Source organism: Mus musculus, chromosome 1 (genome assembly GCF_000001635.26).
Source record: "Mus musculus strain C57BL/6J chromosome 1, GRCm38.p6 C57BL/6J".
NCBI lineage: Eukaryota > Metazoa > Chordata > Mammalia > Rodentia > Muridae > Mus > Mus musculus.
Genome location: NC_000067.6, coordinates 54,241,337 through 54,268,098, shown reverse-complemented (window position 1 = coordinate 54,268,098; position 26,762 = coordinate 54,241,337). Strand labels below are relative to the sequence as shown.

The 26,762-nt window shown below is 41.3% G+C and overlaps 1 protein-coding gene, 1 long non-coding RNA gene and 1 other non-coding gene across 18 annotated transcripts in view; 2 read left to right on the top strand and 1 right to left on the bottom strand.

Moving 5' to 3' along the window:
- Ccdc150 (coiled-coil domain containing 150) overlaps positions 1-17,438 on the bottom strand; it is a 118,067-nt gene extending 100,629 nt beyond the window's left edge. For 11 of the 16 annotated variants that reach the window (XR_001778458.1, XR_001778457.1, XM_017312896.1 and 8 more), the window contains exons 1-4: positions 17,214-17,438; positions 8,012-8,175; positions 4,435-4,655; positions 4,147-4,325 (exon numbers count right to left, since the gene is read on the bottom strand). Coding sequence is in view for 12 of the 16 variants with exons in the window: in XM_017312896.1 (XP_017168385.1) it covers positions 4,147-4,325; positions 4,435-4,655; positions 8,012-8,175; positions 17,214-17,270 (621 nt within the window). In the remaining 4 variants the exon portion in view is untranslated. Of the gene's footprint in view, positions 1-4,146; positions 4,326-4,434; positions 4,656-8,011; positions 8,176-17,181 lie in introns of those variants that run through there. The other 5 variants (XM_017312907.1, XM_017312906.1, NM_030025.2 and 2 more) reach the window with 4 other exon arrangements.
- Positions 17,439-17,485: 47 nt separating this feature from the next.
- On the top strand, positions 17,486-25,543 carry Gm51622. The gene is made up of 3 exons (XR_003947818.1): positions 17,486-17,810; positions 24,939-25,217; positions 25,457-25,543. It is a non-coding gene; the product is annotated as a predicted gene, 51622 (long non-coding RNA).
- On the top strand, positions 18,891-18,997 carry Gm25829. Its single transcript, XR_003949333.1, has one exon. It is a non-coding gene; the product is annotated as a U6 spliceosomal RNA (small nuclear RNA).
- Positions 25,544-26,762: the final 1,219 nt, after the last annotated feature.

Here is a 26,762-nt window from a genome sequence, read left to right as displayed (position 1 = left end):
CTTTTGTTTTAGGATAAAATGTTCTGTAGATATCTGTCAGATCCATTTGTTTCATAACTTCTGTTAGTTTCACTGTGTCCCTGTTTAGTTTCTGTTTCCACGATCTGTCCTTTGAAGAAAGTGGTGTGTTGAAGTCTCCCACTATTATTGTGTGAGGTGCAATGTATGCTTTGAGCTTTACTAAAGTGTCTCTAATGAATGTGGCTGCCCTTGCATTTGGTGCGTAGATATTCAGAATTGAGAGTTCCTCTTGGAGGATTTTACCTTTGATGAGTATGAAATGTCCCTCCTTGTCTTTTTTGATAACTTTGGGTTGGAAGTCGATTTTATCCGATATTAAAATGGCTACTCCAGCTTGTTTCTTCAGTCCATTTGCTTGGAAAATTGTTTTCCAGCCTTTCACTCTGAGGTAGTGTCTGTCTTTTTCCCTGAGATGGGTTTCCTGTAAGCAGCAGAATGTTGGGTCCTGTTTGTGTAGCCAGTCTGTTAGTCTATGTCTTTTTATTGGGGAATTGAGTCCATTGATATTAAGAGATATTAAGGAAAAGTAATTGTTGCTCCCTTTTATTTTTGTTGTTAGAGTTGGCATTCTGTTCTTGTGGCTGTCTTCTTTTTGGTTTGTTGAATGATTACTTTCTTGGTTGTTCTAGGGCGTGATTTCTGTCCTTGTATTGCTTCTTTTCTGTTATTATCCTTTGAAGGGCTGGATTCATGGAAAGATATTGTGTGAACTTGGTTTTGTCGTGGAATACTTTGGTTTCTCCATCTATGGTAATTGAGAGTTTGGCCGGGTATAGTAGCCTGGGCTGGCATTTGTATTCTCTTAGTGTCTGTATAACATCTGTCCAGGCTCTTCTGGCTTTCATAGTCTCTGGTGAAAAGTCTGGTGTAATTCTGATAGGCCTTCCTTTATATGTTACTTGACCTTTCTCCCTTACTGCTTTTAATATTCTATCTTTATTTAGTGCATTTGTTGTTCTGATTATTATGTGTCGGGAGGAATTTCTTTTCTGGTCCAGTCTATTTGGAGTTCTGTATGCTTCTTGTATGATCATGGGCATCTCTTTTTTTATGTTTGGGAAGTTTTCTTCTATTATTTTGTTGAAGATATTAGCTGGCCCTTTAAGTTGAAAATCTTCATTCTCATCAATTCCTATTATCCGTAGGTTTGGTCTTCTCATTGTGTCCTGGATTACCTGGATGTTTTGAGTTAGGATCCTTTTGCATTTTGTATTTTCTTTGACTGTTGTGTCGATGTTCTCTATGGAATCTTCTGCACCTGAGATTCTCTCTTCCATTTCTTGTATTCTGTTGCTGATGCTCGCATCTATGGTTCCAGATCTCTTTCCTAGGGTTTCTATCTCCAGCGTTGCCTCTCTTTGGGTTTTCTTTATTGTGTCTACTTCCCCTTTTAGTTCTAGTATGGTTTTGTTCATTTCCATCACCTGTTTGGCTGTGTTTTCCTGCTTTTCTTTAAGAGCCTGTAACTCTTTAGCAGTGCTCTCCTGTAAATCTTTAAGTGACTTATGAAAGTCCTTCTTGATGTCCTCTATCATCATCATGAGAAATGTTTTTAAATCTGGGTCTAGATTTTCGGTTGTGTTGGGGTGCCCAGGACTAGGTGGGGTGGGAGTGCTGCGTTCTGATGATGGTGAGTGGTCTTGATTTCTGTTAGTAGGATTCTTACGTTTGCCTTTCGCCATCTGGTAATCTCTGAAGCTAGCTGTTTTAGTTGTCACTGTTAAGAGCTTGTTCTTCAGGTGACTCTGTTAGCCTCTATGAGCAGACCTGGAGGGTAGCACTCTCCTTAGTTTCAGTGGGCAGAGTATTCTCTGCAGGCAAGCTCTCTTCTTGCAAGGCAGGTACCCAGATATCTGGTGTTCGAACCAGACTCCTGGCAGAAGTTGTGTTCCACTCACTAGAGGTCTTAGGATCACGTGTGGAATCCTGTGTGGGCCCTTGCGGGTGTCAGGCGACTCAGCTGGCAAGGTAGCCGGGGCTCGAGTGGAGTGGAAGGGGTTTGTGCCCCAGATCAAGCCCGGGTAGCCTGCTTCCCTATGTACCGCAGTCTCAAGTTCCACGCGATTGGATTGGGGTAGGCGCTGTGTTCCACTCACCAGAGGTCTTAGGGTCCCGTGGGGAGTCCCGTGTGGGCCCTTGCGGGTGTTGGGCAAGACTCTGCTGGCAAGGTAGCCCGGGGCTCGAGTCTCGAGTCGAGCGGAAGGGACTTGTGCCCCAGATCAGGCCCGGGTAGCCTGCTTCCCTATGTACCGCAGTCTCGAGTTCCGCGCGATTGGATTGGGGCAGGCACTGTGATCTACTCACCAGAGGTCTTAGGGTCCCGTGGGGAGTCCTGTGTGGACCCTTGCGGGTGTTGGGCAAGACTCTGCTGGCAAGGTAGCCCGGGGCTCGAGTCACGAGTCGAGCGGAAGGGACTTGTGCCCCAGATCAGGCCCGGGTAGCCTGCTTCCCTATGTACCGCAGTCTCGAGTTCCGCGCGATTGGATTGGGGCAGGCACTGTGATCCACTCACCAGAGGTCTTAGGGTCCCGTGGGGAGTCCCGTGTGGACCCTTGCGGGTGTTGGGCAAGACTCTGCTGGCAAGGTAGCCCGGGGCTCGAGTCCCATAGTCCTATTTTTATTTTAAGATTTATTTTCATGTGTATGAGTATTTGCCATGCATGTATATATGTGTACTGTGTATATGTCTGGTGTCCATGGAGGCCTGAAGAAGGTGTTAGATCCCCTAGAACTGGAGTTATCAACAGTTGTGAGCTGCCATGTGGGTGCTGGAAATCAAACCTGGGTCCTCTGCAAAAGCACAAGAACCCTTAACCACTGAGCCATCTCTTATCTCGTGTGTGTGTGTGTGTGTGTGTGTGTGTGTGTGTGTGTGTGTGTGTGACTATGTAGCCTTGTCTGGCCTGGAACTTACTACATAAACCAGGCATAGAGATATATGGCTGCTTCTTAAGTACTGGGATGTACCTAAGAAGGCATGCACCATCACTACCAATTTCAAATACTATTCATGCTCAGGAAATCAGAATGAAAAAAAAAAGGCTTTCATTATTTACTCTTTTTAATTATTATTAATAGCCCCACAATCCTAGATATAAAGTCATGGTTGCCTTCTTTCGTACCTTCAGTTTAGATCCTATACCATATTCTAGAATATCAATAAAAGGCTATCTAGAATATTCTTTTACCTTTCAATAGCTACAATTCTAGTTCTGACCCATGCAGGATCATTACTCAGCACAAAGATCCATAATTGATTTCTTGGTTTCCAATCTCCTCTTCCCTCAGTTAATATACAGTAACATCTAGTTAGTTTTCCCTCTTATCATTTTGTGTTAAAATTTACTATCATTCCCTACTGAATGATCCAAGGTATTGATTATTCTTGAGTTTTAGATGCTCTATAGTGTATTAACTAATACTCAGCTTATTTCCCAGAAGTTAACTCTCACTCCAATAAAGCTAGAGTTTACACATTTAACCCAGTGTTACCAAGCAGAAAAATCTGAGTTACAGGAAGAGGGCAAGCCTGTGATGATCTTGAACAAGACACTTTTCAGCTCCATTACTCTTACTAAAATAGACTGCTTTAATATTATGCTACTTCTTGAGGACTTTCAAAATAACCTGATAATCTATTAGCTTGCCTGGTCCATGACAACAGAACAATGCTGCTGGCTTCCTTTCTAAGCAATATGGCTTCTTTGCTGCCTGCCAGTGAGTGTACTCCCTGAAATGCCCTTAGGGACTGCACCTTCAGATCTACATTGGCTGAGGGTTCGTCTCTTCTCAAGTGTGCCTGAACACACTTCCTGTGCACTTACTGTTCTCTGCTTTCTACTTTGGCTTTTTCCTCTTTAACTTACGTTATGCCTTGACCTCCCAACTACAGTGTAGCTCTTAAAGAGGGCAGAGTCTAGATGCTCACTATCTTTTATACACAGCAAGGAGTCTGTGAACTACCACTGACAACATACACTAGTGGAGGTTATCGGGGCAGACAAGCTTCAAATGTCAAGAACCTAATATCAACACCACCCATCTGTGACTCAGTTTTATGGGGCTGTTGTCTCTTCTAGTCGAGATAGAGCAGGGACAATGCACTACAGAACACTGACCACGAACCTTTGTCTCCGTGGCAATTTCCAGAGTGGCAGTCAATCTCTGCATTTCATCCTGTGCCCTGTCTTCTTCCTCCTTGACAACTTTCAATTGCTGGCGCAAATTCATCACTTCAAGTTGCAACAGCTTCAGGCCCTTGGAATGCTCCCCTTGTATTATATTCAGCTGATCGTTCAGAAAAGCTATGCACAGCACAGAAGACAGCAGTGGAAAGGTGAATGAAGCACAGATTCACGGGCCCACCAAGCACCCACCGAGAAGCAGAGCCTCCGCAAGCCTCTCCATGCACACCTGTTTTCTGTGGATTCGATTCCTTTTCAGTTTGCAGGTGAAAGATGTTCATCTTCAAGGACTGAATGAGGTTCTCCAAGTAGCACATTCGATTTACCAGAAATTCATAGTTCCTCCACAAATTACCTGGGCTTTCTGGACAAATTACTTCATTTGGGATAGGACTAATGGCTTTCTGGCTGGCAGGGTCTTCTAAATAGTTTGGAGTTTCTAATTGACCTCTGAAAAAGCACCCAAAACCAATATTACATAATGGAATTTCTACTGTGGTAAGCCAGCCTTTGAGCCAATGTCAACTTTCCAATTAGAATAGCAAGTGACAGCAACAACATTGGTGGGACACAAGGCTCATGACTCCTCTAGACAGGAGTGCACCAAATAAGCCCCGGAACACAGATCAGTTCTTTCTAAGAGAGTGTCCAAAACAAGGTGAGACTCTTCCACTATGCAATTGAAAATACATGCTCAATTCATGGACAAAACTGAGGCACAGTCAGACTTGATCTCTCCTCAGGGCATGCACCAGACAACTAGGACAAAATCTCTAACTTCCGAGTTTTCCTTAAGGATAGAAGCAGGTGAAGTACATCACCTTAACTTAAGCCAAAGGTTTGTGCTCTTAATCTCCTGGCCATAAGAACAAAGGGGAGTGGGAATATACATGCCCCTAGACCACAGAACAAAATGACAAACACTTCCTAAGACTTGATTCCCAGGAAGAAGAAAGATAACAGGCTTAAATTCAAAAGCTCTCAGTTTCTCCCTAGAAGGAGTTTGCCAGGGTCCTCTCCCACTGCTGCTGACAAATTAAGTAGACAAGCAAATCGGGCTCTAGCAATTTAAAAAGGTGCTCAGGACATCCCAAACCTTCTCTCCAGCTTATCCTCCAACTACCAATTAGCTAAACTAAACTGATGAAGGATGCATTCAAATGGAAAGGAAGGGCCACTTGAGAGTCTTTGTAGATCGCAACAATAGAACTCCAATGCCTGGAGGAAGCATAGCCCTTCCCAGGTGATCTCACCCTCACTGTGGTGACAACTCACAGTTGTCACTGTGATGACAACTCCAGGTCTAAGATTCTTTCTGAAGTTCTTCTAAAGTTGAATGCCCTGCCTTCTACAGATTCTACATGAAGGACTAGCTCTTTGACCACCTAGCTCTGGGCTTGATGGGACTCTGCATTTCTGAATGTCTCTAAACAACCAATAATAAAGAGGTGGGCATTATGAGCCCACCTCCAACAGCTATTTTCCAGGATCAGAGGTGCAGTGTAAATGAGAGCAGACACTTTAGACACAGATCCTCTTGCCAGTTAGTGCAGACAACAGGCTTTCAGCTTTGCCCTGAGGACAGAAGAACCGGGACAGGAACCTAACATCCTAACCTTTCCAGATGCATCTCGATGGCCTGTCCTTTATCTATTGCAAAGCCCTGAAAAGCAAAAGTCATATGACTGTTCCAATAAATGCAGGAAAAAACTGACAAATCCAACATCCTTTCATTAAAAAGCTGCCAACACACTACATATAGGAGGAATGTTCCTCAACACAGTAAAGGACACACACACAACAGGACCAAAGTTAATATCATAACTGCAAAAAGTTGAAGACTTTCCTCTAAGGTAGGAAGTAAAGGCTAAGATGTCTAATTTCGTAAGGAGCATTGAACAGAGAGCTATAGAAGCCTTAGTCAGAGAAACTAGGAAACAACAAAAATAAAAGGCATTGACATCAGAAAAGAAATTTAACTGCCCAGTTTTGCTAAAGATACTTATGTGTAGAGGACAGTTAAGAAAGGTCTAGGGAGATAGCTCAGTCAGCCAAGAGCTGCCATGTAAGCAGAAGGACTCAAGCTCAGATTCCCAGCCCTCCCACAAAAAGCAGCAGCATGCATCTATAACCCTAACGGGGGTGGAAAGGCATTGGCACAGACTAGGGGTGGACACTGGCTGACTTCTTCAAGCTTGACCTTAGTTTTTGAGACAACATCTCTCACTGAAATTTTATCTCATCAGTTAGGCTAGACTAACTGGCTGGTAATCCTGCTGCCTCCACCTCCCTAGTACTAGGGTACAAGCACAGATATGCCCAGCTTTGTAGGGGTTGCAGAGTATGTATGTGGGTGTTGGTCCTTGGAGTCTGAACTCAGGCCCTCAGACCTTCATGGCAAGCAGTTTATAGTGAGCCATTTCCTATCCCTTTAGTTGTTTTTTTAGTCTGAAGTTAAAAAATAAAAACCTTTTATGTCAATCAACACAAGACATGATACATAAAACATGGTAAATACTACTTTTAAATAGCAATGTAGGAATTAAAGTTAGCATAGAAGTAATATAATCCTATTTTAAGAAATTTTTAAGCAAACTAATTAAAATTCTCATTATCTTATCAAAATACTGAGCATTTATACCAAGTTTAATATTTAAATGCTTAAAGGTAATTTATGGATCCTACAATAGCAACTAGAGTACTATAATGTTTTAATTTGAGACACTCAGAAAATATATAAGACCTTTCTAAAACAAACCACACCAATAAATTCCATATTGGCTGCAAAAACATGTATTTCCCTTACTATTAACAAACCAATGAACTTTAAAACAACAACAAAAAAATTCTTTTGTGATACAGGTGGGAAAAACAGTTCGGTTTGAGTATCTTATTCTAAACTGTGAAATAGTTAAGGACTTTAAACCTGCCTCTTAATTTATAATAACCATGATAGGGAAAAATCAAGGCCAAATTAATGGCATGAATTATTTCAATTTTTCCTCTGATTTCCTAATAAGATCTAAAGTAGTGGCCATGGCTATATGCTATGGCTTGAATATAGTGTTCCTCAAAGGCTCAGATAGTGAAGCCATCTTCCCCTACTCTCCTAACTTTGCTCTTTATGGCTGCCAGGAGGCTGCAGATCTTCCCCGCAAGGTCTTCTCTGCCATGACGTTCTGCTTCACTTCAGGTCCATAGGACCAAGAACCCAACTTCTGAAACGGAGAACCAAACATAAATCTGTCCTCCCTTAAGATGTCCTCAAGGGTATCTTTGTAATAGCAACAAAGATCTAGCTAACTTACGGTGGTGGTTTGAATGAGGTATCCCCATAAGTTTTAGGCATTTGAGTGCTTGACCCCCAGCTGATAGCCCTGTTTGGGGAGGGTTAGAAGTGTGGACTTGCTGGAGGAAGTATGTCACTGAGAGTGGGCTTTGAAATTTCAAGAGACTCCTGCCACTCCTATTATCTTCTCTGTTTCCTGGTTGCTGATCAAGATGTAAGCTCCTAACTGCTGTTTCAGCTATTTGCTTCCTTCTATGTACACCATCATGAACTCATATCCCTTAGAGCAGTAAACACCAAATAAGCCCTTATACGTTGCCTTGGTCATAGTGTTTTATCAAAACAACAAAAAAGTAATTAAGCCACATACCCTATCACAGAACCACAACTCTATCTAAAAATACACTTGTGTCAAAGCTCATATGGAAACCTATTTTCCAAAGGTATCTCTCTCATCTGCTTTTTACTAGCATTAAACTAAAATTCTGCTGCATTCTAGTTAAGTTTTCTCTGTTACCGTCTGTCACCGTATCCTAGCATTATTAGGTCATCTCTCAGAGAGCTGGTCTGTTCCTCAACTATTCTCATCTTCTGCTGAAGTACTGTGAACGTTTCAGAAGCTGTCCCATTGATGTGGGTTGGAGACAGGACTGGTCTGCACACTGTAGTTTCCATTTGCACCTAAGATCAGAAGGTTGCAATATTAGCATAGGAGGTTCTCACATTGTTCAAAACAGTCACTGGCCCTTCCTTTGAGAGGATTACACATCCTGTCTTATTTCCTAGAAAATGGACGTAGGTCCTGATTTTCTCAAATATAGGTAGAAGCTTTAAAAGCTAACTTGTCGTTAACCATCTTTTTTTCCCTCTTCTGTGAGATAAGTGACATTCCAGATAGATTTGTTCCACAGGTCAGGGTCCCAGAGTGACAATGACATGGAACATCCATGACAAATAGTTAACCTATGTAGATGTGATAAGTTGTTAAGGATTACTAAGTACTTTGTTATCACATTATAATCTAGTCTATCCTATTTGCTATTTGTAATCACATCATAGAGACCTAAGACTTCTGAGGGAGCATTTGTACCACCTATCCATTATAACGTCATAGTTTATTAAGTATACTCCAAAGGCTGATGCTGAAGTCTTGGTATGCAGCATAGTGGATCCAATTAGTAAGAAGTGGTTGATCTTGGGTATACTAACTTCATCACAGAATTAATGTTTGATGAATTTACACCAAATGAGCTAGTTGGGGGTAAAACCTCATTAGACACAGAAGTAGAACATTGTGTGTATGTGTGTAAAGAGTACCACGTTCCTAGACTCCCTCTGCTTACCAGCCAGTAGTGGGACTCTGATACCGTGCTAGGATGCTCTGCCTTGCCATGGGGCAACAGTGACTGGGCCAAGTGACCATAGACCCAAAACTATGAGAACAGGAGATACATTAAACCCTTCAATCCTAAGTGGTTTTATTAGACTTTTTGTTGCTGCAGCCAATAACGGAGAAAAGCTTAAAAGGTGGTACTGTGGCTCACAAACTAAGAGGCTTCAGCCCAGCATAATGAAAAGGGTCTTGTACAGCAGAGTAGCTCATAACACAGTGGTCAGCCAGTGGAGAAAGAGAATGTCTGCATTAGCGGGCTTTCTGTTGTCCTCCCTTGACCTAAGTCCAAGCTCCAAAAATGCACGTAAAGAACTGGGATGCTACTAGGATGTTTGAGGGGTAGAGATACAGTTTAGTTGGCAGTGTTTACAGGGCATACATGTAGCCCTGTTCAGTCACCAGCATTGTATAAACCTGGCATGGCCAGGGCTTGGAAGGTAAAGGCAGGAGGATCAGAAGTTCAAGGCCACACTTGGCTACATAACCCATCTAAGGCCAGCCTGTGCTGAATGAGACTCTGCTACAACAAACATACAACAATAACCACAAAAACCCACTGAAATGTTGGTGGGAGTTAGTGAGTGGAGCTGTGGCAGTCATTGCATAGTGCAGAGAACACCAGGGCCTTAGAAAGAAGAAACTTAATCACTGCCTACTGTCCTGTCTCTCTGGACAATGGGCACAAAGTAAAGAAGCTCATATCTACTCATTCTTTTTCATGCCTTCAATTTGTAAAGAAAAAAAAAAAAGCAAAAGACATGGGCAGATGTTAATGGAGTATCTGGACATATGTCTTACTTTTCTATTGCTGTGAAAAACAACACGAGCAAGGCAATTTATAGAAGAGTTTATGTGCATCTTACAGTTTCAGAGGGTTAGAACCCACAACCATCATAGTAGGGAATGTGGCAGCAGGCAGGCAGGTAGGCAGGCAGGCAGAACATTTGAGCAGTAGCTGAGAATTTACATGACGAGACAACAACCATGAGGCAGAGAGAGCAAGCTAAGTAGGGATAGTGTGAGCTTTTGAAATCTCAAAGCCTCAGTGACACACTTTCTCAAATAAAGCCACACCTCCTAATCCTTCTCAAGCAGGTTCTACCAACTGAGAAGCAAGCATTCAAATATATGGGCCTCTGAGCTCACATATTCTCAGTCCATCCACTACAATATGCATCCCTGGAAGAAGAAGAAAAAACAAAGCAACAACAACAACAAAAACAGGATAAGGAGATTCCCGCCCATGATGCTATGTTACTCAGTATGGTATTTCTTGTGTAACAAGAAGGAAAGCCCTCAAACTAACCCTCCAGAACTGCTTCTGCTGTCAGAGCAGTCTAAGCTACATGGAGAGAAAATGGAGCAGCGCAGTGGAGAAATAACAGTTATTGCCATTCTATTTGTGTCAACCGCTAATAGTGTGTTTGCTAAGTTGGAAGTAGGGGAGGAGAAAAGGTAGAGAACAAGTGTTTAACAAGGCTTGTGCAGACACCACTGATTCCTTTGTCTTCTATGGAGAAGATGCTGGAGAGGACGGATCCAGCATCCTCTGCAGGTGGCACATCTAGGAGATGCATACTAGCCAAAAAGGCATCGGGCAGAAAGGAACGAAGGAGAGTCTGGGAAGACTTTTGGTTTTCTGATTAAAAACGGAAATAATAGCCACCATCACATCCTTCTCCCATGTAAGGCCAAGTTTTCAAGGCTCTCCTGCAGTCAGCCATTGTGGAGAATGGAATGAGAATAGCCCCCATAGGCTCGTATGTCTGAAAGCTTGGTCCCCAGCTGGTGGAACTATTTAGGAAATATTAGGAGGTATAGCTTTGTTAGATGACTTGTGTCACTGAAGTTGGCTTTGAGATTTCAAAAATCTTTCCAGTCAGCTCTCTGTCTCCAGCTTGTGGATGGAGATGTGAGCTCTCAGCTCCTGCTCTAGCACCATGATTGCATGCCTCTCACGCTCCCCAACATAAGGGTCATGATCTGTAACCCCCAGGTTAAATATTTTCTTCTTTAAGTTGTTGTTGATGGTATTTAGTCACAGTTGTAAAGTAACTAAGACAGTCATACATACATACATACATAATACATAGATACATGCATGCAAGCAAAGACGTGCCTCATCATGCAGCACTTACATATAAGCAGTGGTGGACAATGACCAAGGGGCCATTGCATGGAGTACAAGATCAAATTCAACAGTCCAATCTATGTTTAGGAATTTATTAGTAACAGGTCATAGAGCTATCTGAAAACTCTCTTGCCCAACAACAACACCCATCTCCTTTTTTTCCCATGCCATCCACCTTATCTCATCATAGGGAAACAAAAATTAATATCAAGCTTAGGAAAGCCCTTGGAAGCAACCATAGTGTAGGCATGGCTGAGCAGTGAGAGGCCAGCCTCCTCGGTCACCTAGGAGAGCCTTCAGTAACTCAGTGTCTGTTACAGACAGGAAGTGTAAGATGAAGACTTGGGATGCAAATGTATCTGCTGAAGTGGAGCTTTGGAGCTTTAAAGTCAGTTTCTCACTCATCCCTATCCTCCAGATCTGATAAGCCTGAAACAGGAGCAGCATATTTGCTAACACACTCCCACAGTCCATGCCCTGCGGTGTATCCTCTGAGTCATAGCTCCATAGCTCAGGCAAAGAAAGAGAATCTTACAAGCAACGAATCTTCATTACTAATATTCCAGCAAAAAGAAAATACCTTTGGCATATCTATGTCTCATTGTTTCTGCAAAGGAGCACAGAATAAATACTGCTTTAAATTTAAATGTGATGTTTGACAGTAGCGATAATAAAAACTGGTACAACCTTTTATTTAAAACAAACAACTCATTCACTCTTCATATGTATACCAGGCTACTTGTAAAAGCATGTTGATAGAAACATTATTTATAATAGTTCTAAACTATAATTACTCAAGTGTCCAAGATTATGCAAAAGAATATTATAAAACAGTAAAAAAATATACTACAATCATATCCAAATCATGAACAATAATGAGTGAAGAGGTAGAAAAAATATATTATATATAGATATGTATTCAGGATTCTACGCTACAAACTGAAAACTAGGAAAAATTAAAACTATATTGTTTAGTCACATTTATTTATGTATAGATGATAAAACTAGACTCAGTGTCCAGATCTCCCACATTCTCCTCCAGGGTATACCCTGTGTGCCACTTCCTTTGCTCCACCTTAATCTGACTATTCACCACATTTAGCCTGGATCCTTCAACCCGTGTACCAGCCTAATCTAGCTTTCATTGCAAAGAAACTCTCTGCTTGGCCCAGGGTTCCCAAACAATAGGACTTCTCACACATATACAACCTTTCTGTCCAGACAGATCTAGGTTTGTATACTGTCCAATCCCTTCTCTGTCTACCAGACTTCCATCCCAAGCTATTTCCAACCTCTAGACCCAATATGCCCCCACACCTACACTGCTTCCCCAACCTGCCCTGTCTACAACAAACTCAGAACAACCAATATGCCCGGATCTCCTCATAAGAATACAAACAGTGTAAATGATCAAGCCAGCATCTTCTCTAAAACTCTGACCAACCCAAAGAGAACCACCTAGATGAACTCTAGGACACAGAACTTAGAAGAACAATCATGATTTCAACTTCATCAAGTAATTCAAGGAATCTAAATAAAACACAAAGAAACAGATCAATGAAATTAAGGTGAAAGAACTTAAGCAAGCAAGTGTGGCTGTCCCAACATCTGACAAAATAGACTTCAAACTGAAACTAATCAAAAGAGATAAAAAGGGACACTTCATTCTAATCAAGGGAAGAATTAACCAAGAAGAAAATTACTATCCTAAACATACATGCACCTAATTCCAGAACACCTAAATTTGTTAAAAAGAAAAAAGAAATCTACTTCTGGATTTAAAGACATAGATTAACATGATTAATAGTAGGTGATTTCAATATCCCACTTTCTCCAATAGACAATTCGTCTGACAAAAAAAAATAAACAGATAAACATCAAAATTAATTAAACATATATCAAGTAGATATAATATCTAACCGTGTATTCTAGTCAAACATCAAAGAATACACATTCTATTCAGTAGTACATAGGAGATTTTCTAAAATAGACAGCATCTGAGGATGCATCAAAAAATCTTTACGAAGAGCTCTAGCAGACAGGAGCACAATGATCTGCACCATGGTAGAACACAGAATCAACTTCCATAAATAAATAGCTTTTCTATGTAGCACCAACATACATTCTCATTCACAATGTACTCAAAGAAAATACTGTATGTAGGAATAAACCTAACCAAGGAAGTTGTAGTGATTTGAATCCGTATGACCCCATAGATTCATGTGTTTTAATGCCTGGCCCATAGGAAGTGGCACTTCAAAGACGTGTGGCTTTGTTGAGGCAGGTGTGGTCTTGTGGGAGGAAGTGTGTCACTATGGGGGCAGGCTTTGAGGTCTCCTCTGCTCTAGTTAGGCCAAGTGTGGCACACAGTCTCCTTCTGTTGCCTGCAGATCAAGAGGTAGAAGTCTAAGCTCTATCTCCCAGAACCATGTCTGCCTAGATGCTACCATGCTTCCTCCCATGATAATGGGCATCATGAAACTGTAAGACAGACCCCAACTAAATGTTTTCCTTTATGAGAATTGCCATGGTCATAGTATCTCTCTTCACAGCAATAAAACTCTAACTAAAACAGAAGGGAAGAATCTATATAATGAAAACTTTAAACCTGTTAAGAGATAAAGACACACACACAGGAAAGACAACCCAAAATATATAATTTGTATATATTGAGGGAATAAACTGCTAGATAAAGTTGGCTGCTTCTTTTGTTATTGCTCATATCTAACCCACCAGCAAAGCAGAAACATTGTCTGGATCTGATCATGTGTGACTATTCCACCTATTACCTGCTTCCAGGCAGCTGCAGAGGCTTTTGTCTAGATTATCAAATAGCCTCCAAACTGGTCCTCCTACTTTTACCCCTGTGCTTGTATCATCTGGGATAGGGTAGCCAGCCTGATGAAGTTAAAGTTATGTCACAGCAATCTCTGATGCTGTGATTGGTCACTTGGGAAAACCAGAACTGTTACAGTGGTGTTCACATGGCGTTCACGGCCTGCGTAAGTTGCTCTCATTTCCATCCCGTCTTTGTTCAGCTGACAGACAAGCTCCATAGGGTCAGGGAGTTTTGTCTGGTCCCCGTGTCCTCTCTTGTGCTTATAGCAGATCTCATTGGCAATGAACATTCAGAAAATAGTTGTTAGATATGTGAGGCAATTACTTGGTTTTAACAAAACCACTTTCTGTTGGTTATGATAGATAACACCAGCTGATATCTTTCATTTAAACTGGTAGTAAATGGATATAGCTATTATTCAGTGTAGGAATGGAGTCTATATGTCCACAGAAGTAAGAGTTCCCTTTTCAAATGCTAATACATTGCTTGTGATATTGGGGTGTGTGTGTTTCCTGGAAGTTACTGGCCTAGAATGTCTTTTAGACATATTACCCCTAAACACAGAATTATTTGATAATTGTGGAGTAAATTTTACTTCCATTCATTTTATTGTCACAATTTTTAACGCTGTTGTCTTAGTTAGGATTGCTATCATTGCATCAAAATACCATGACCAGAAGCAATGTGGGGAGGGAGAGGTTTATTCCTGTTCACACTTTTATGTAACAGTTCATACTGAAAGCCATGAGAGCAGGAACTTAAGCAGGGCAGGAACCTGGAGGCAGGAGCTGATGCAGAGGCCATGAGGGGTGCTGTTTACTGGCTTGTTCATCATGGCTTGCTCATCCTGGTTATAGAGCCCAGGATGACTAAGCAGGACAGTCCCACCCACCATGGGCTGGGCCCTTCCACATTAACCATGAATTAAGAAAATGATGGACAGGCTTACCTACTGCCTGATCTTATGGAGGCATTTTTTTCAATTGAGGTTCCCTCCTCTCAGATGACTATAGTGTCAAGTAGACAAAAACAAAACAAAACCAAGCTAGAACATCTATGAATATAAACACAAAAGTGTAATATACATATGTATATACATATATATGTCTATACACACACACATACACACACACACACACAAATTTAAATGACCATCACAATTGTAGGCATCTCAAGAAATAGTATATTGTCTGGGTGACAAATAGATGACTGAGCAGTTAAGAGCACTGGGTGCCCCTCTGGAGGACCTGAGTCCAGTTCCCAGGACTGATGGTGATAGGCCCAGGTTTAACTTCATGCTTGCACTATTTGCTGAAGATGAAGATGTTGCTTTTCACCAGCATTTGCTTTTAGCATCTTTGTAAAATACTAAGCGCCTGAAATGCTGTGTACTCATGTTTGGTTCCTCTGTGTCAGTTTTTATACCAGTACCATACATGTTGTTTTTATTACCACAGCTATGTGATGAATCTTAACATCTGGAACTGTTACCCTCCAGCAATGTTCTCTTTTGCTTAGGATTGTTTGGGTTCTCTGGGATCATTTGTGAGTCCATATGAGTTTTAGAATAGTTTTTTTTTTTTCTTCTATTTCTCTGAAGAGTGAGATGAGGGTTTTGGTTGGGATTTCATTGAATCTGTAAATCGCTTTCTGAAAAATGGTCATTTATGTGGAAAAAAAAATGCCACAAAATGGCCCAGTTTGGTGGTTTCATGATGCCATAGCTTATGCAGGCCAAATTGGTAAGCTCCAGGCTTAGTGAGAGGTCCTATCTCAAAATAATGTAAGGAGTGTTCAGGAAAGACCTGCATGTAGACGCAAACAAATAGACACAAAGACATATACACCTATGCATACGAGTGCACACACACACACACAGAGGGGAAGAGAAAGGAAGAAAAGGGAAGAGGGAAAAAAATGGGGGGGGGGGGAGGTCAGGGGAGGGAAAGGGAGAATGAGAAAGCTATGCTTCTGAGTCAAAAAGTAAAGACAGAAGACAAGCCTGTCCACGGGAGTGCACGAGGAGTTACCCAGGTCGCTGGAGTAAGGCCTCTCCAGAGACCAGTGTTAAGGGCAAATTTTTGGCTGGTGTCAGAACCAGAAAAAGGGAGAAAGGAGGCAGCAAAAGAAAAAAGCTGCCTTTCTGGGATCTCAAAAAACACACAAGCTTACCAGGAAGGGTCTGCTAAGGAAGGAATACATAAATGCATCTCATTACGGTTTATTTATTTACTTATTTTAGGTTTGAGGCAGGGTCTTGTGTAGCTCAAGCTTCCCTCAAACTCGATGTGAGGATGACTTTAAACTTCTCCTCAGGTCTCTACCTCCCAAGGCTAGAATTACAGGCACACACTACCAAATGGTCTTGGCAGGCACTCCGCTGTGCAATAACCCAGGTTCCTCCCATCTTAGGTCTTGTATGTTCCTTTCTACCTTCTGGCTTCAGTTCTCTCTCTTCAGATGACAAAATAGAATTTAGTCCTATGCAGGTGAAGTGCCTGCTTGTCTTCATCAAACCATGGACCAAGTCGTGTGCAAAAGGGGTTATTGGCATTAATCGTACTATGGCATTTGTAGCATAGACTGAGAGACACCACATTTGTATTCATGTCTCTAAAGGGTTTCTAGATATCTGCTGTCAGCATCAGAATGGATCTTACTGTCGCGGAGCATGCAATTTCTGTCGGAGGAAGGAAACGGGTGTGTGTTATGTCCCAAATGGTGCCTGGAAAGCAGCTAGTTTAAAATAGCCCTTTATTTGTCCCTGTGTATAATTCCCTAGCACGGGGGAAGTCCACAAACCAACCAACCAACCAACCAACAAAACCCCAAGAATCTGTGTTTGACCCACGTTGATTCACGTAGGGTTACAATCCTTTTGTTGGTGTTGTTGAGCCTAGCATAGTATCTTGGCTGTTGTGGGTGCCAAACACGACAATACTTAACAAACATCTATCTCCGCTCAAGCAAGAAACAGTGTACAAATACAAATGGAGACGCCTCACGTCCAGGAAGCAAACCAGGGAGGATAACAAGTGGCAGAAAACCATGCCTTAATGTTGAAAAAGCCTTCGCCAGGAACCTTCAACTAACTGTATACCTAAATGGGGAACAGCAACTAAAGTAGAGGTCTCAGCGGCTGGCCACCCTTCTGCAGCTGTGGTCCAACCAAGGCCAACTTAACCTGGCTTGTTTTCACAGCCAGGCAGGGTGCTGAAGCAAGGTAAACCGAGGCTCTAGAGGTCTCCAGGGCCGGACTGGACTCGGGCTGGGAGGGAAAGGAACCTTGTTCTGAGGCGTGGTCTCTCCCCCTAAGCCGCCCACCTCAGTTTCCTGTGTGGGCCCGGCAGCCTCACCCCTGATTCATCCAACAGCCCGTAGCTCGGTCCTCCAGGCAGCAAGTTTGTTTCCATGGAACTAAAACAGCTCTTTAAACCAACCCGCTCGCCAGCAGGGTTGCTCCGGCACGCAGGCGCACCCGAGGTGAGGCATGCCGGGAAGTGTAGTTTTCCCGGCCCAGCAGGGCCCTCCACTTGGGGAGGGACCCTGGCCGGAATCCCTCAGTGCTCCGGGAAACGCGAGACCACGTGACCCGGATGACGCCAAACTCCATTGTGTTTCCAGCAGAGCACGCTGGGAAACGTAGTTGCTGCCCTCTCCTCGATTGGGTCGGCTTTGCCCTAATTACTAGGCGCACCCTGCAGGAAGCAAGAAGAGGCCAAGATCAGATGTTTTCAGTTGTTGGAGAACCAGAGGACCAAATAACGTATGAACTATGAGAAACTAACAAATATTTTGTTAATGAACACAAGAATGTAAAAAAAATCAGCTCGTTCTTGTCAAAAGAATCCACTCGGTCCTCTTTCATAACGATCAGGTAGAGAGTAAGCCACGCAGACGCTACTCTCTAGTCTTCTGTCTCTTCAGCGTAGATTTTGATTCCTTGTTGACAGGTAAACGAAGCCGGTGGAAAGGGAGGAAGGAAGGGAAAGAAGGGAAAAGCCGGGGAAGGAGAAAAAAGGTGTCATGTTTTTCAGTTTTGCCTTAAAAGTGTTTACACTTCGTGAAAACCCTCCTATAGTTAAGAACGTGGTATTCAACTTCACCTGAGTTTCAGGACACAGGACCAAATGATTGGTACCCCACACAGGGCAATCAAAGCTCTTCCTTCTGGCTGAGGGAATAAACCTGATAAACCTAGTCTGAGAGTTGAGTCTGAGAGTTGTCACTTCGCAGGTGTCTTGACAGAAATGCTATTCTGATTCTTTTGGTGACTGGGGCCTCCTGAGCAGGGGGGAGGATACCTGCCCATTGAGCCACAGCTGTTAAGACATTCATAAGACTGTGAATGACCCATGAAAAGAAATGCCTTTGTTCAAAAACAACTTTAAACATAAAAATGAAAACGCATTAGTGCAAAAAAAAAAAAAAAAAAAAAAAAAGCTGGTAATTTTCAGTGTATATATGATTTCACTTCCATTCAACAAGATTTTTCTGTAGAACAGATGAAGGACACATGTATGCACTCCCCAGAAAAGCCTCAGGCTTTGGTGAGATGAGAAAATTCACAAGCTCACGTCTCCCGATTAGGCAGTAGTCAGAGAGTTAAACTGAATTAAGTCGGTGCCTTTCACTTCTTGTGTCCATCACCTGGCAAGTAAGAATTTAGGTCAAACAATTGCAAAGTTGGAGAAATGGATTTAAAATTTTCAATATTGATAATAAATTTATCAGCTAGAGATTCGGTTTCTCTTTAATTGAAAATTCATCACATTCAACATCTAATTTTGTGGTTGGTTTGGGTGGATATTTTTGTTTATTTGTTTGTTGGGTTTTTACTTTTTGAGAGTCATGTTAATATAGTCTAGGTTGGCCTTGAACTCAAGAAAATTCTCCTGTTTCAACCTCCTGAATGATAGTTTCAAACATATATTGCCATACTCTGCTTCTAATGTTGTCTTTGAAGAGACTAGACACACTTTATTTTTTTTGATCTCCCTCCAAATTTTCAACTAATTTTAAAATGTTGACTTGTGCTCGCTTCGGCAGCACATATACTAAAATTGGAACGATACAGAGAAGATTAGCATGGCCCCTGCGCAAGGATGACACGCAAATTCGTGAAGCGTTCCATATTTTTAATAATCAGAACAACAAATGCACTAAATAAAGATAGAATACTAAAAGCAGTAAGGGGAAAAGGTCAAGTAACATATAAAGGCAAGCCTATCAGAATTACACCAGATTTTTCACCAGAGACTATGAAAGCCAGAAGAGCCTGGGCAGATGTTATACAGACACTAAGAGAACACAAATTCCAGCCCAGGCTACTATACTCAGCCAAACTCTCAATTACCATAGATGGAGAAACCAAAGTATTCCACAACAAAACCAAATTCACACATTATCTCTCCACGAATCCAGCCCTTCAAAGGATAATAACAGAAAAAAACCAATACAAGAACGGGAACAACGCCCTAGAAAAAACAAGGTGGAAGGTAATTCCTCAACAAACCTAAAAGAAGACAGCCACAAGAACAGAATGCCAACTTTAACAACAAAAATAACAGGAAGAAACAATTACTTTTCCTTAATATCTCTTAACATCAATGGTCTCAACTCCCCAATAAAAAGACATAGACTAACAAACTGGCTACACAAACAAGACCCAACATTTTGCTGCTTACAGGAGACACATCTCAGAGAAAAAGATAGACACTACCTCAGAATAAAAGGCTGGAAAACAATTTTCCAAGCAAATAGTATGAAGAAACAAGCTGGAGTAGCCATCCTAATATCTGATAAGATTGACTTCCAACCCAAAGTCATCAAAAAAGACAAAAAGGGGCACTTCGTTCTCATCAAAGGTAAAATCCTCCAAGAGCAACTCTCAATTCTGAATATCTATGCTCCAAATACAAGGGCAGCCACATTCATTAAAGAAACTTTAGTAAAGCTCAAAGCACACATTGCACCTCACACAATAATAGTGGGAGACTTCAACACACCACTTTCACCAATGGACAGATCATGGAAACAGAAACTAAACAGGGACACACTGAAACTAACAGAAGTGATGAAACAAATAGATCTGACAGATATCTACAGAACATTTTATCCTAAAACAAAAGGATATACCTTCTTCTCAGCACCTCATGGTACCTTCTCCAAAATTGACCACATAATAGGTCACAAAACAGGCCTCAACAGATTCAAAAACATTGAAATTGTCCCATGTATCCTATCAGACCACCATGCACTAAGGCTGATCTTCAATAACAAAAAAAATAACAGAAAGCCTACACTCACGTGGAAACTGAACAACACTCTTCTCAATGATACCTTGGTCAAGGAAGGAATAAAGAAAGAAATTAAAGACTTTTTAGAGTTTAATGAAAATGAAGCCACAACGTACCCAAACCTTTGGGACACAATGAAAGCATTTCTAAGAGGGAAACTCATAGCTCTGAGTGCCTCCAAGAAAAAACGGGAGAGAGCACATACTAGCAGCTTGACAACACATCTAAAAGCTCTAGAAAAAAAGGAAGCAAATTCACCCAAGAGGAGTAGACGGCAGGAAATAATCAAACTCAGGGGTGAAATCAACCAAGTGGAAACAAGAAGAACTATTCAAAGAATTAACCAAACGAGGAGTTGGTTCTTTGAGAAAATCAACAAGATAGATAAACCCTTAGCTAGACTCACTAGAGGGCACAGGGACAAAATCCTAATTAACAAAACCAGAACTGAAAAGGGAGACATAACAACAGATCCTGAAGAAATCCAAAACACCATCAGATCCTTCTACAAAAGGCTATACTCAACAAAACTGGAAAACCTGGACGAAATGGACAAATTTCTGGACAGATACCAGGTACCAAAGTTGAATCAGGATCAAGTTGACCTTTTAAACAGTCCCATATCCCCTAAAGAAATAGAAGCAGTTATAAATAGTCTCCCAGCCAAAAAAAGCCCAGGACCAGATGGGTTTAGTGCAGAGTTCTATCAGACCTTCAAAGAAGATCTAATTCCAGTTCTGCACAAACTTTTTCACAAGATAGAAGTAGAAGGTACTCTACCCAACTCATTTTATGAAGCCACTATTACTCTGATACCTAAACCACAGAAAGATCCAACAAAGATAGAGAACTTCAGACCAATTTCTCTTATGAATATCCTCAATAAAATTCTCGCTAACCGAATCCAAGAACACATTAAAGCAATCATCCATCCTGACCAAGTAGGTTTTATTCCAGGGATGCAGGGATGGTTTAATATACGAAAATCCATCAATGTAATCCATTATATAAACAAACTCAAAGACAAAAACCACATGATCATCTCGTTAGATGCAGAAAAAGCATTTGACAAGATCCAACACCCATTCATGATAAAAGTTCTGGAAAGATCAGGAATTCAAGGCCCATACCTAAACACGATAAAAGCAATCTACAGCAAACCAGTAGCCAACATCAAAGTAAATGGAGAGACGCTGGAAGCAATCCCACTAAAATCAGGGACTAGACAAGGCTGCCCACTTTCTCCCTACCTTTCCAACATAGTACTTGAAGTATTAGCCAGAGCAATTCGACAACAAAAGGAGATCAAGGGGATACAAATGGGAAAAGAGGAAGTCAAAATATCACTTTTTGCAGATGATATGATAGTATATATAAGTGACCCTAAAAATTCCACCAGAGAACTCCTAAACCTGATAAACAGCTTCGGTGAAGTAGCTGGATATAAAATTAACTCAAACAAGTCAATGGCCTTTCTCTACACAAAGAATAAACAGGCTGAGAAAGAAATTAGGGAAACAACACCCTTCTCAATAGTCACAAATAATATAAAATATCTTGGCGTGACTCTAACTAAGGAAGTGAAAGATCTGTATGATAAAAACTTCAAGTCTCTGAAGAAAGAAATTAAAGAAGATCTCAGAAGATGGAAAGATCTCCCATGCTCATGGATTGGCAGGATCAACATTGTAAAAATGGCTATCTTGCCAAAAGCAATCTACAGATTCAATGCAATCCCCATCAAAATTCCAACTCAATTCTTCAACGAATTAGAAGGAGCAATTTGCAAATTCATCTGGAATAACAAAAAACCTAGGATAGCAAAAACTCTTCTCAAGGATAAAAGAACCTCTGGTGGAATCACCATGCCTGACCTAAAGCTTTACTACAGAGCAATTGTGATAAAAACTGCATGGTACTGGTATAATGACAGACAAGTAGACCAGTGGAATAGAATTGAAGACCCAGAAATGAACCCACACACCTATGGTCACTTGATCTTCGACAAGGGAGCTAAAACCATCCAGTGGAAGAAAGACAGCATTTTCAACAATTGGTGCTGGCACAACTGGTTGTTATCATGTAGAAGAATGCAAATCGATCCATACTTATCTCCTTGTACTAAGGTCAAATCTAAATGGATCAAGGAACTTCACATAAAACCAGAGACACTGAAACTTATAGAGGAGAAAGTGGGGAAAAGCCTTGAAGATATGGGCACAGGGGAAAAATTCCTGAACAGAACAGCAATGGCTTGTGCTGTAAGATCGAGAATTGACAAATGGGACCTAATGAAACTCCAAAGTTTCTGCAAGGCAAAAGACACTGTCAATAAGACAAAAAGACCACCAACAGATTGGGAAAGGATCTTTACCTATCCTAAATCAGATAGGGGACTAATATCCAACATATATAAAGAACTCAAGAAGGTGGACTTCAGAAAATCAAATAACCCCATTAAAAAATGGGGCTCAGAACTGAACAAAGAATTCTCACCTGAGGAATACCGAATGGCAGAGAAGCACCTGAAAAAATGTTCAACATCCTTAATCATCAGGGAAATGCAAATCAAAACAACCCTGAGATTCCACCTCACACCAGTCAGAATGGCTAAGATCAAAAATTCAGGTGACAGCAGATGCTGGCGAGGATGTGGAGAAAGAGGAACACTCCTCCATTGTTGGTGGGATTGCAGACTTGTACAACCACTCTGGAAATCCGTCTGGCGGTTCCTCAGAAAATTGGACATAGTACTACCGGAGGATCCAGCAATACCTCTCCTGGGCATATATCCAGAAGATGCCCCAACTGGTAAGAAGGACACATGCTCCACTATGTTCATAGCAGACTTATCTATAATAGCCAGAAGCTGGAAAGAACCCAGATGCCCCTCAACAGAGGAATGGATACAGAAAATGTGGTACATCTACACAATGGAGTACTACTCAGCTATTAAAAAGAATGAATTTATGAAATTCCTAGCCAAATGGATGGACCTGGAGGGCATCATCCTGAGTGAGGTAACACATTCACAAAGGAACTCACACAATATGTACTCACTGATAAGTGGATATTAGCCCAAAACCTAGGATACCCAAGATATAAGATACAATTTCCTAAACACATGAAACTCAAGAAAAATGAAGACTGAAGTGTGGACACTATGCCCCTCCTTAGAAGTGGGAACAAAACACCCATGGAAGGAGTTACAGAAACAAAGTTTGGAGCTGAGATGAAAGGATGGACCATGTAGAGACTGCCATATCCAGGGATCCACCCCATAATCAGCATCCAAACGCTGACACCATTGCATACACTAGCAAGATTTTATCGAAAGGACCCAGATGTAGCTGTCTCTTGTGAGACTATGCCAGGGCCTAGCAAACACAGAAGTGGATGCTCACAGTCAGCTAATGGATGGATCACAGGGCTCCCAATGGAGGAGCTAGAGAAAGTACCCAAGGAGCTAAAGGGATCTGCAACCCTATATGTGGATCAACATTATGAACTAACCAGTACCCCGGAGCTCTTGACTCTAGCTGCATATGTATCAAAAGATGGCCTAGTCGGCCATCACTGGAAAGAGAGGCCCATTGGACACGCAAACTTTATATGCCCCAGTACAGGGGAACGCCAGGGCCAAAAAGGGGGAGTGGGCGGGTAGGGGAGTGGGGGTGGGTGGGTATGGGGGACTTTTGGTATAGCATTGGAAATGTAAATGAGCTAAATACCTAATAAAAAATGGAAAAAAAATAAATATAATGTTGACTTCATTCATAAACCAAGGTCATTTTATTCATGGAAACCATAAGCATTCCTCATACAACCAGGTAGTCTCTCACTGCAACACCAAAATTGCCTCCTAGCTGTTCTTTTAGTGTATCCTTTTATAGTTACTTTAGAGATCTTTTTAAAAAGTCAATGTGGTCACCTCAGTGTCCACTTAACATCATGTAAGAATTCCACTTATTCAGCTAACATTCCTTCACTGAACAGGACGAAGCTCAAACTGTTTATGGTTTCAACTTACCCACTAGCCTTCTCTGTCTCTATTCCCAAAATGCAGGCCTGAGAGCAGAAGCTGTTTGAAGGCACCTTGGCCCCTTCCTTTTGTCTTGTCAATCTAGCAAACATCTCTTCTAAGACACTGTTTCCTTCCCTTAGAAAGCAATTGTAATTGCTGTGTATTTTGTCTCCCCTTAAGTAGACTTCTGCTACTTGAATACAGGAATTTTACCACTTTTAAAAGTTTGTAAAAATTATTTATTCCCCTCCTCAGACCGCTCCCCCCTGCCCCGTGTGTGTGTGTGTGTGTGTGTGTGTGTGTGTGTGTGTACCACATGGGGCCTGAGACTTGAACTATAGTCCCTGGGCTTTGTAGCCAAGATGTTGAACCATCTAGCCAACCCTGACTATGTACAATGCCTGGTACACGCAGGCATGGAAAGTTCTTTTTTTTTTTTTCTTTTTCTTTCTCTCTCTCTCTCTCTCTCTCTCTTTTTTGTTGTTGTTTTGTTTTGTTTTTTTGAGATAGGGTTTCTCTGTATAGCCCTGGCTGTCCTGGAACTCACTTTGTAGACCAGGCTGGCCTCAAACTCAGAAATCCGTCTACCTCTGCCTCCCGAGTGCTGGGATTAAAGGCGTGCACCACCACGCCCAGCTGGAAAGTTCCTTAAAGTGAGTGAACAACCTGGTGAGTTTTAAACGCTTTTACTAACAATAGTTTCACAATAGAATGAAACTATCGTTTCATTCTTTTGACTACATCATCTTTTATTGTAGGTCAGGAAAAGCCACTGCTTTCTTCTAGAGATACTGATCTGGCATCATTGTAGTCACAAGAATAGCAGCAAGGATCCCTACAACACTTAAGATTGAATTGTATTCTTTGGACAAAGAAATTGTGACAGTGGAAGAATAAGAATGGCAAACTCTCCAGGACAGCCAGGGCTATACAGAGAAACTCTGTCTCGAAAAACCAAAAAAAAAAAAAAAAAAAAAAAAAAAAATGGCAAACTTATCTGTCAGTGCCTCATCTATACAGGCTATCTACACTTTTTGGTGAGTATCAACATTGGTATAGAGAGACATTAGGACTTGGAGGGACCTGTGACTGTTAATGAACCAGTTAGTTGAACTGGCCAACAGTAATAGTGGTCCTTACAAGGGCTTTGTCTCCCAGTTCCACCAATTACGGTTGTGGTCGGGGAGGCTTTCGTTTTGTTCTTAAAGTAAAATTATGGTTATAGTAACATTGCTACAGCTTTTTTACATTTTCTAAGACTGAAGTACTTCCTTAGTCTCAGTAGATCGACACACGGTCACTTGACGGAAGAAACAGGAGGCTTGTGAAATGGCTCAGCAGGTCAAGATGCCTTCTGCTAAGCCTGATGACCTGAGTTTGAGCCCCAGGCCCAACTTAGTGGAAGGAAAGAACTGACTCCAGCAAGTTGTCTTCTGGTTGTCCACATACACTGTGTTCCATATGTGACCCTTCCCTGTATTCAAGGAAAATCAATCAATAAATGTATTAAAAAGGGTGGTGCAGGGGTGATAAATGTTGCCTCACATACATCAGCTGCCTTATATTTCTGAATGATTAAAACCAGTGTCATTGTGAAGTCTTTTCATTGTTGTTTGCATGTGATATTTAATTATTACTGGAAACATGGTTTCTTCTCTATTGAATGTCTTTGCACCTTAAAATGTCAATTGAACACAGCCCTATGCTCTATTTTTTGATTCTTTCTTTTGGATTACTGATTGTGTTCATCTCTGCCAGAACTACCCTGCTTCTGGTTAGTGTGAAGCAAAGTCGATTTTGAAATAAGGATGTGCATGAAGATCGTTCCTAGTATTCATGAGGGATTTGGTACAAGACCCTGACAAATATCAAAACACAGTGTTCAAGTACTTGTTATAAAGTATGCAAAGAGCCTGTTATAGATAACATGCCCATACTTTCCTATAGACTGTAAATCTTTAGACTATTTATAATATCACATGCAATTAAAATGCTATGCAAATCATTGTATATAATTGATATATTATTCAGGAAATAATGACACAAGGTCTATAAATATTTATTCCAGGTATATTTCTAAATCTGTAGGTGAGAAACCCATTGCATGGTTCCATTGGCCTTGAAGAAGGCCAAATATATGACCTTCTAACTTTGTTTCCAGTTTATGTGCCTGAGTTAGATTATCAGCAGATACTACTGATAAAAATATTCATGACTTAAGGTCAGTATTTCCATCTTGGTCAAGCTTCAAAAATGGTTTACATAGTTTGATCATGTTGGCCCTTCTTGTCCTGGGAATACTTTATTCCTGCCCATTTTGATAAAACTTGCCTTTAACAACATCTACATGTTGGCAGCCAAAATACATGGCTTGAAATTTAAAATGGATCCCCAGACAAAGCCAATAATTTAACAGGCTGGCAGTCAATGATGGGTAAGATTCTACACAGAGCCTTACCAACCTAAGACGTAAATGCACTGCTTTGGATAATACATTTTCAATGATGGTTAAGGAAGGCATTCCTGTCAGAACAACCTAAGACATATGCAGTCTTGTTTATGAAATAAAAAGGAGGGAGATT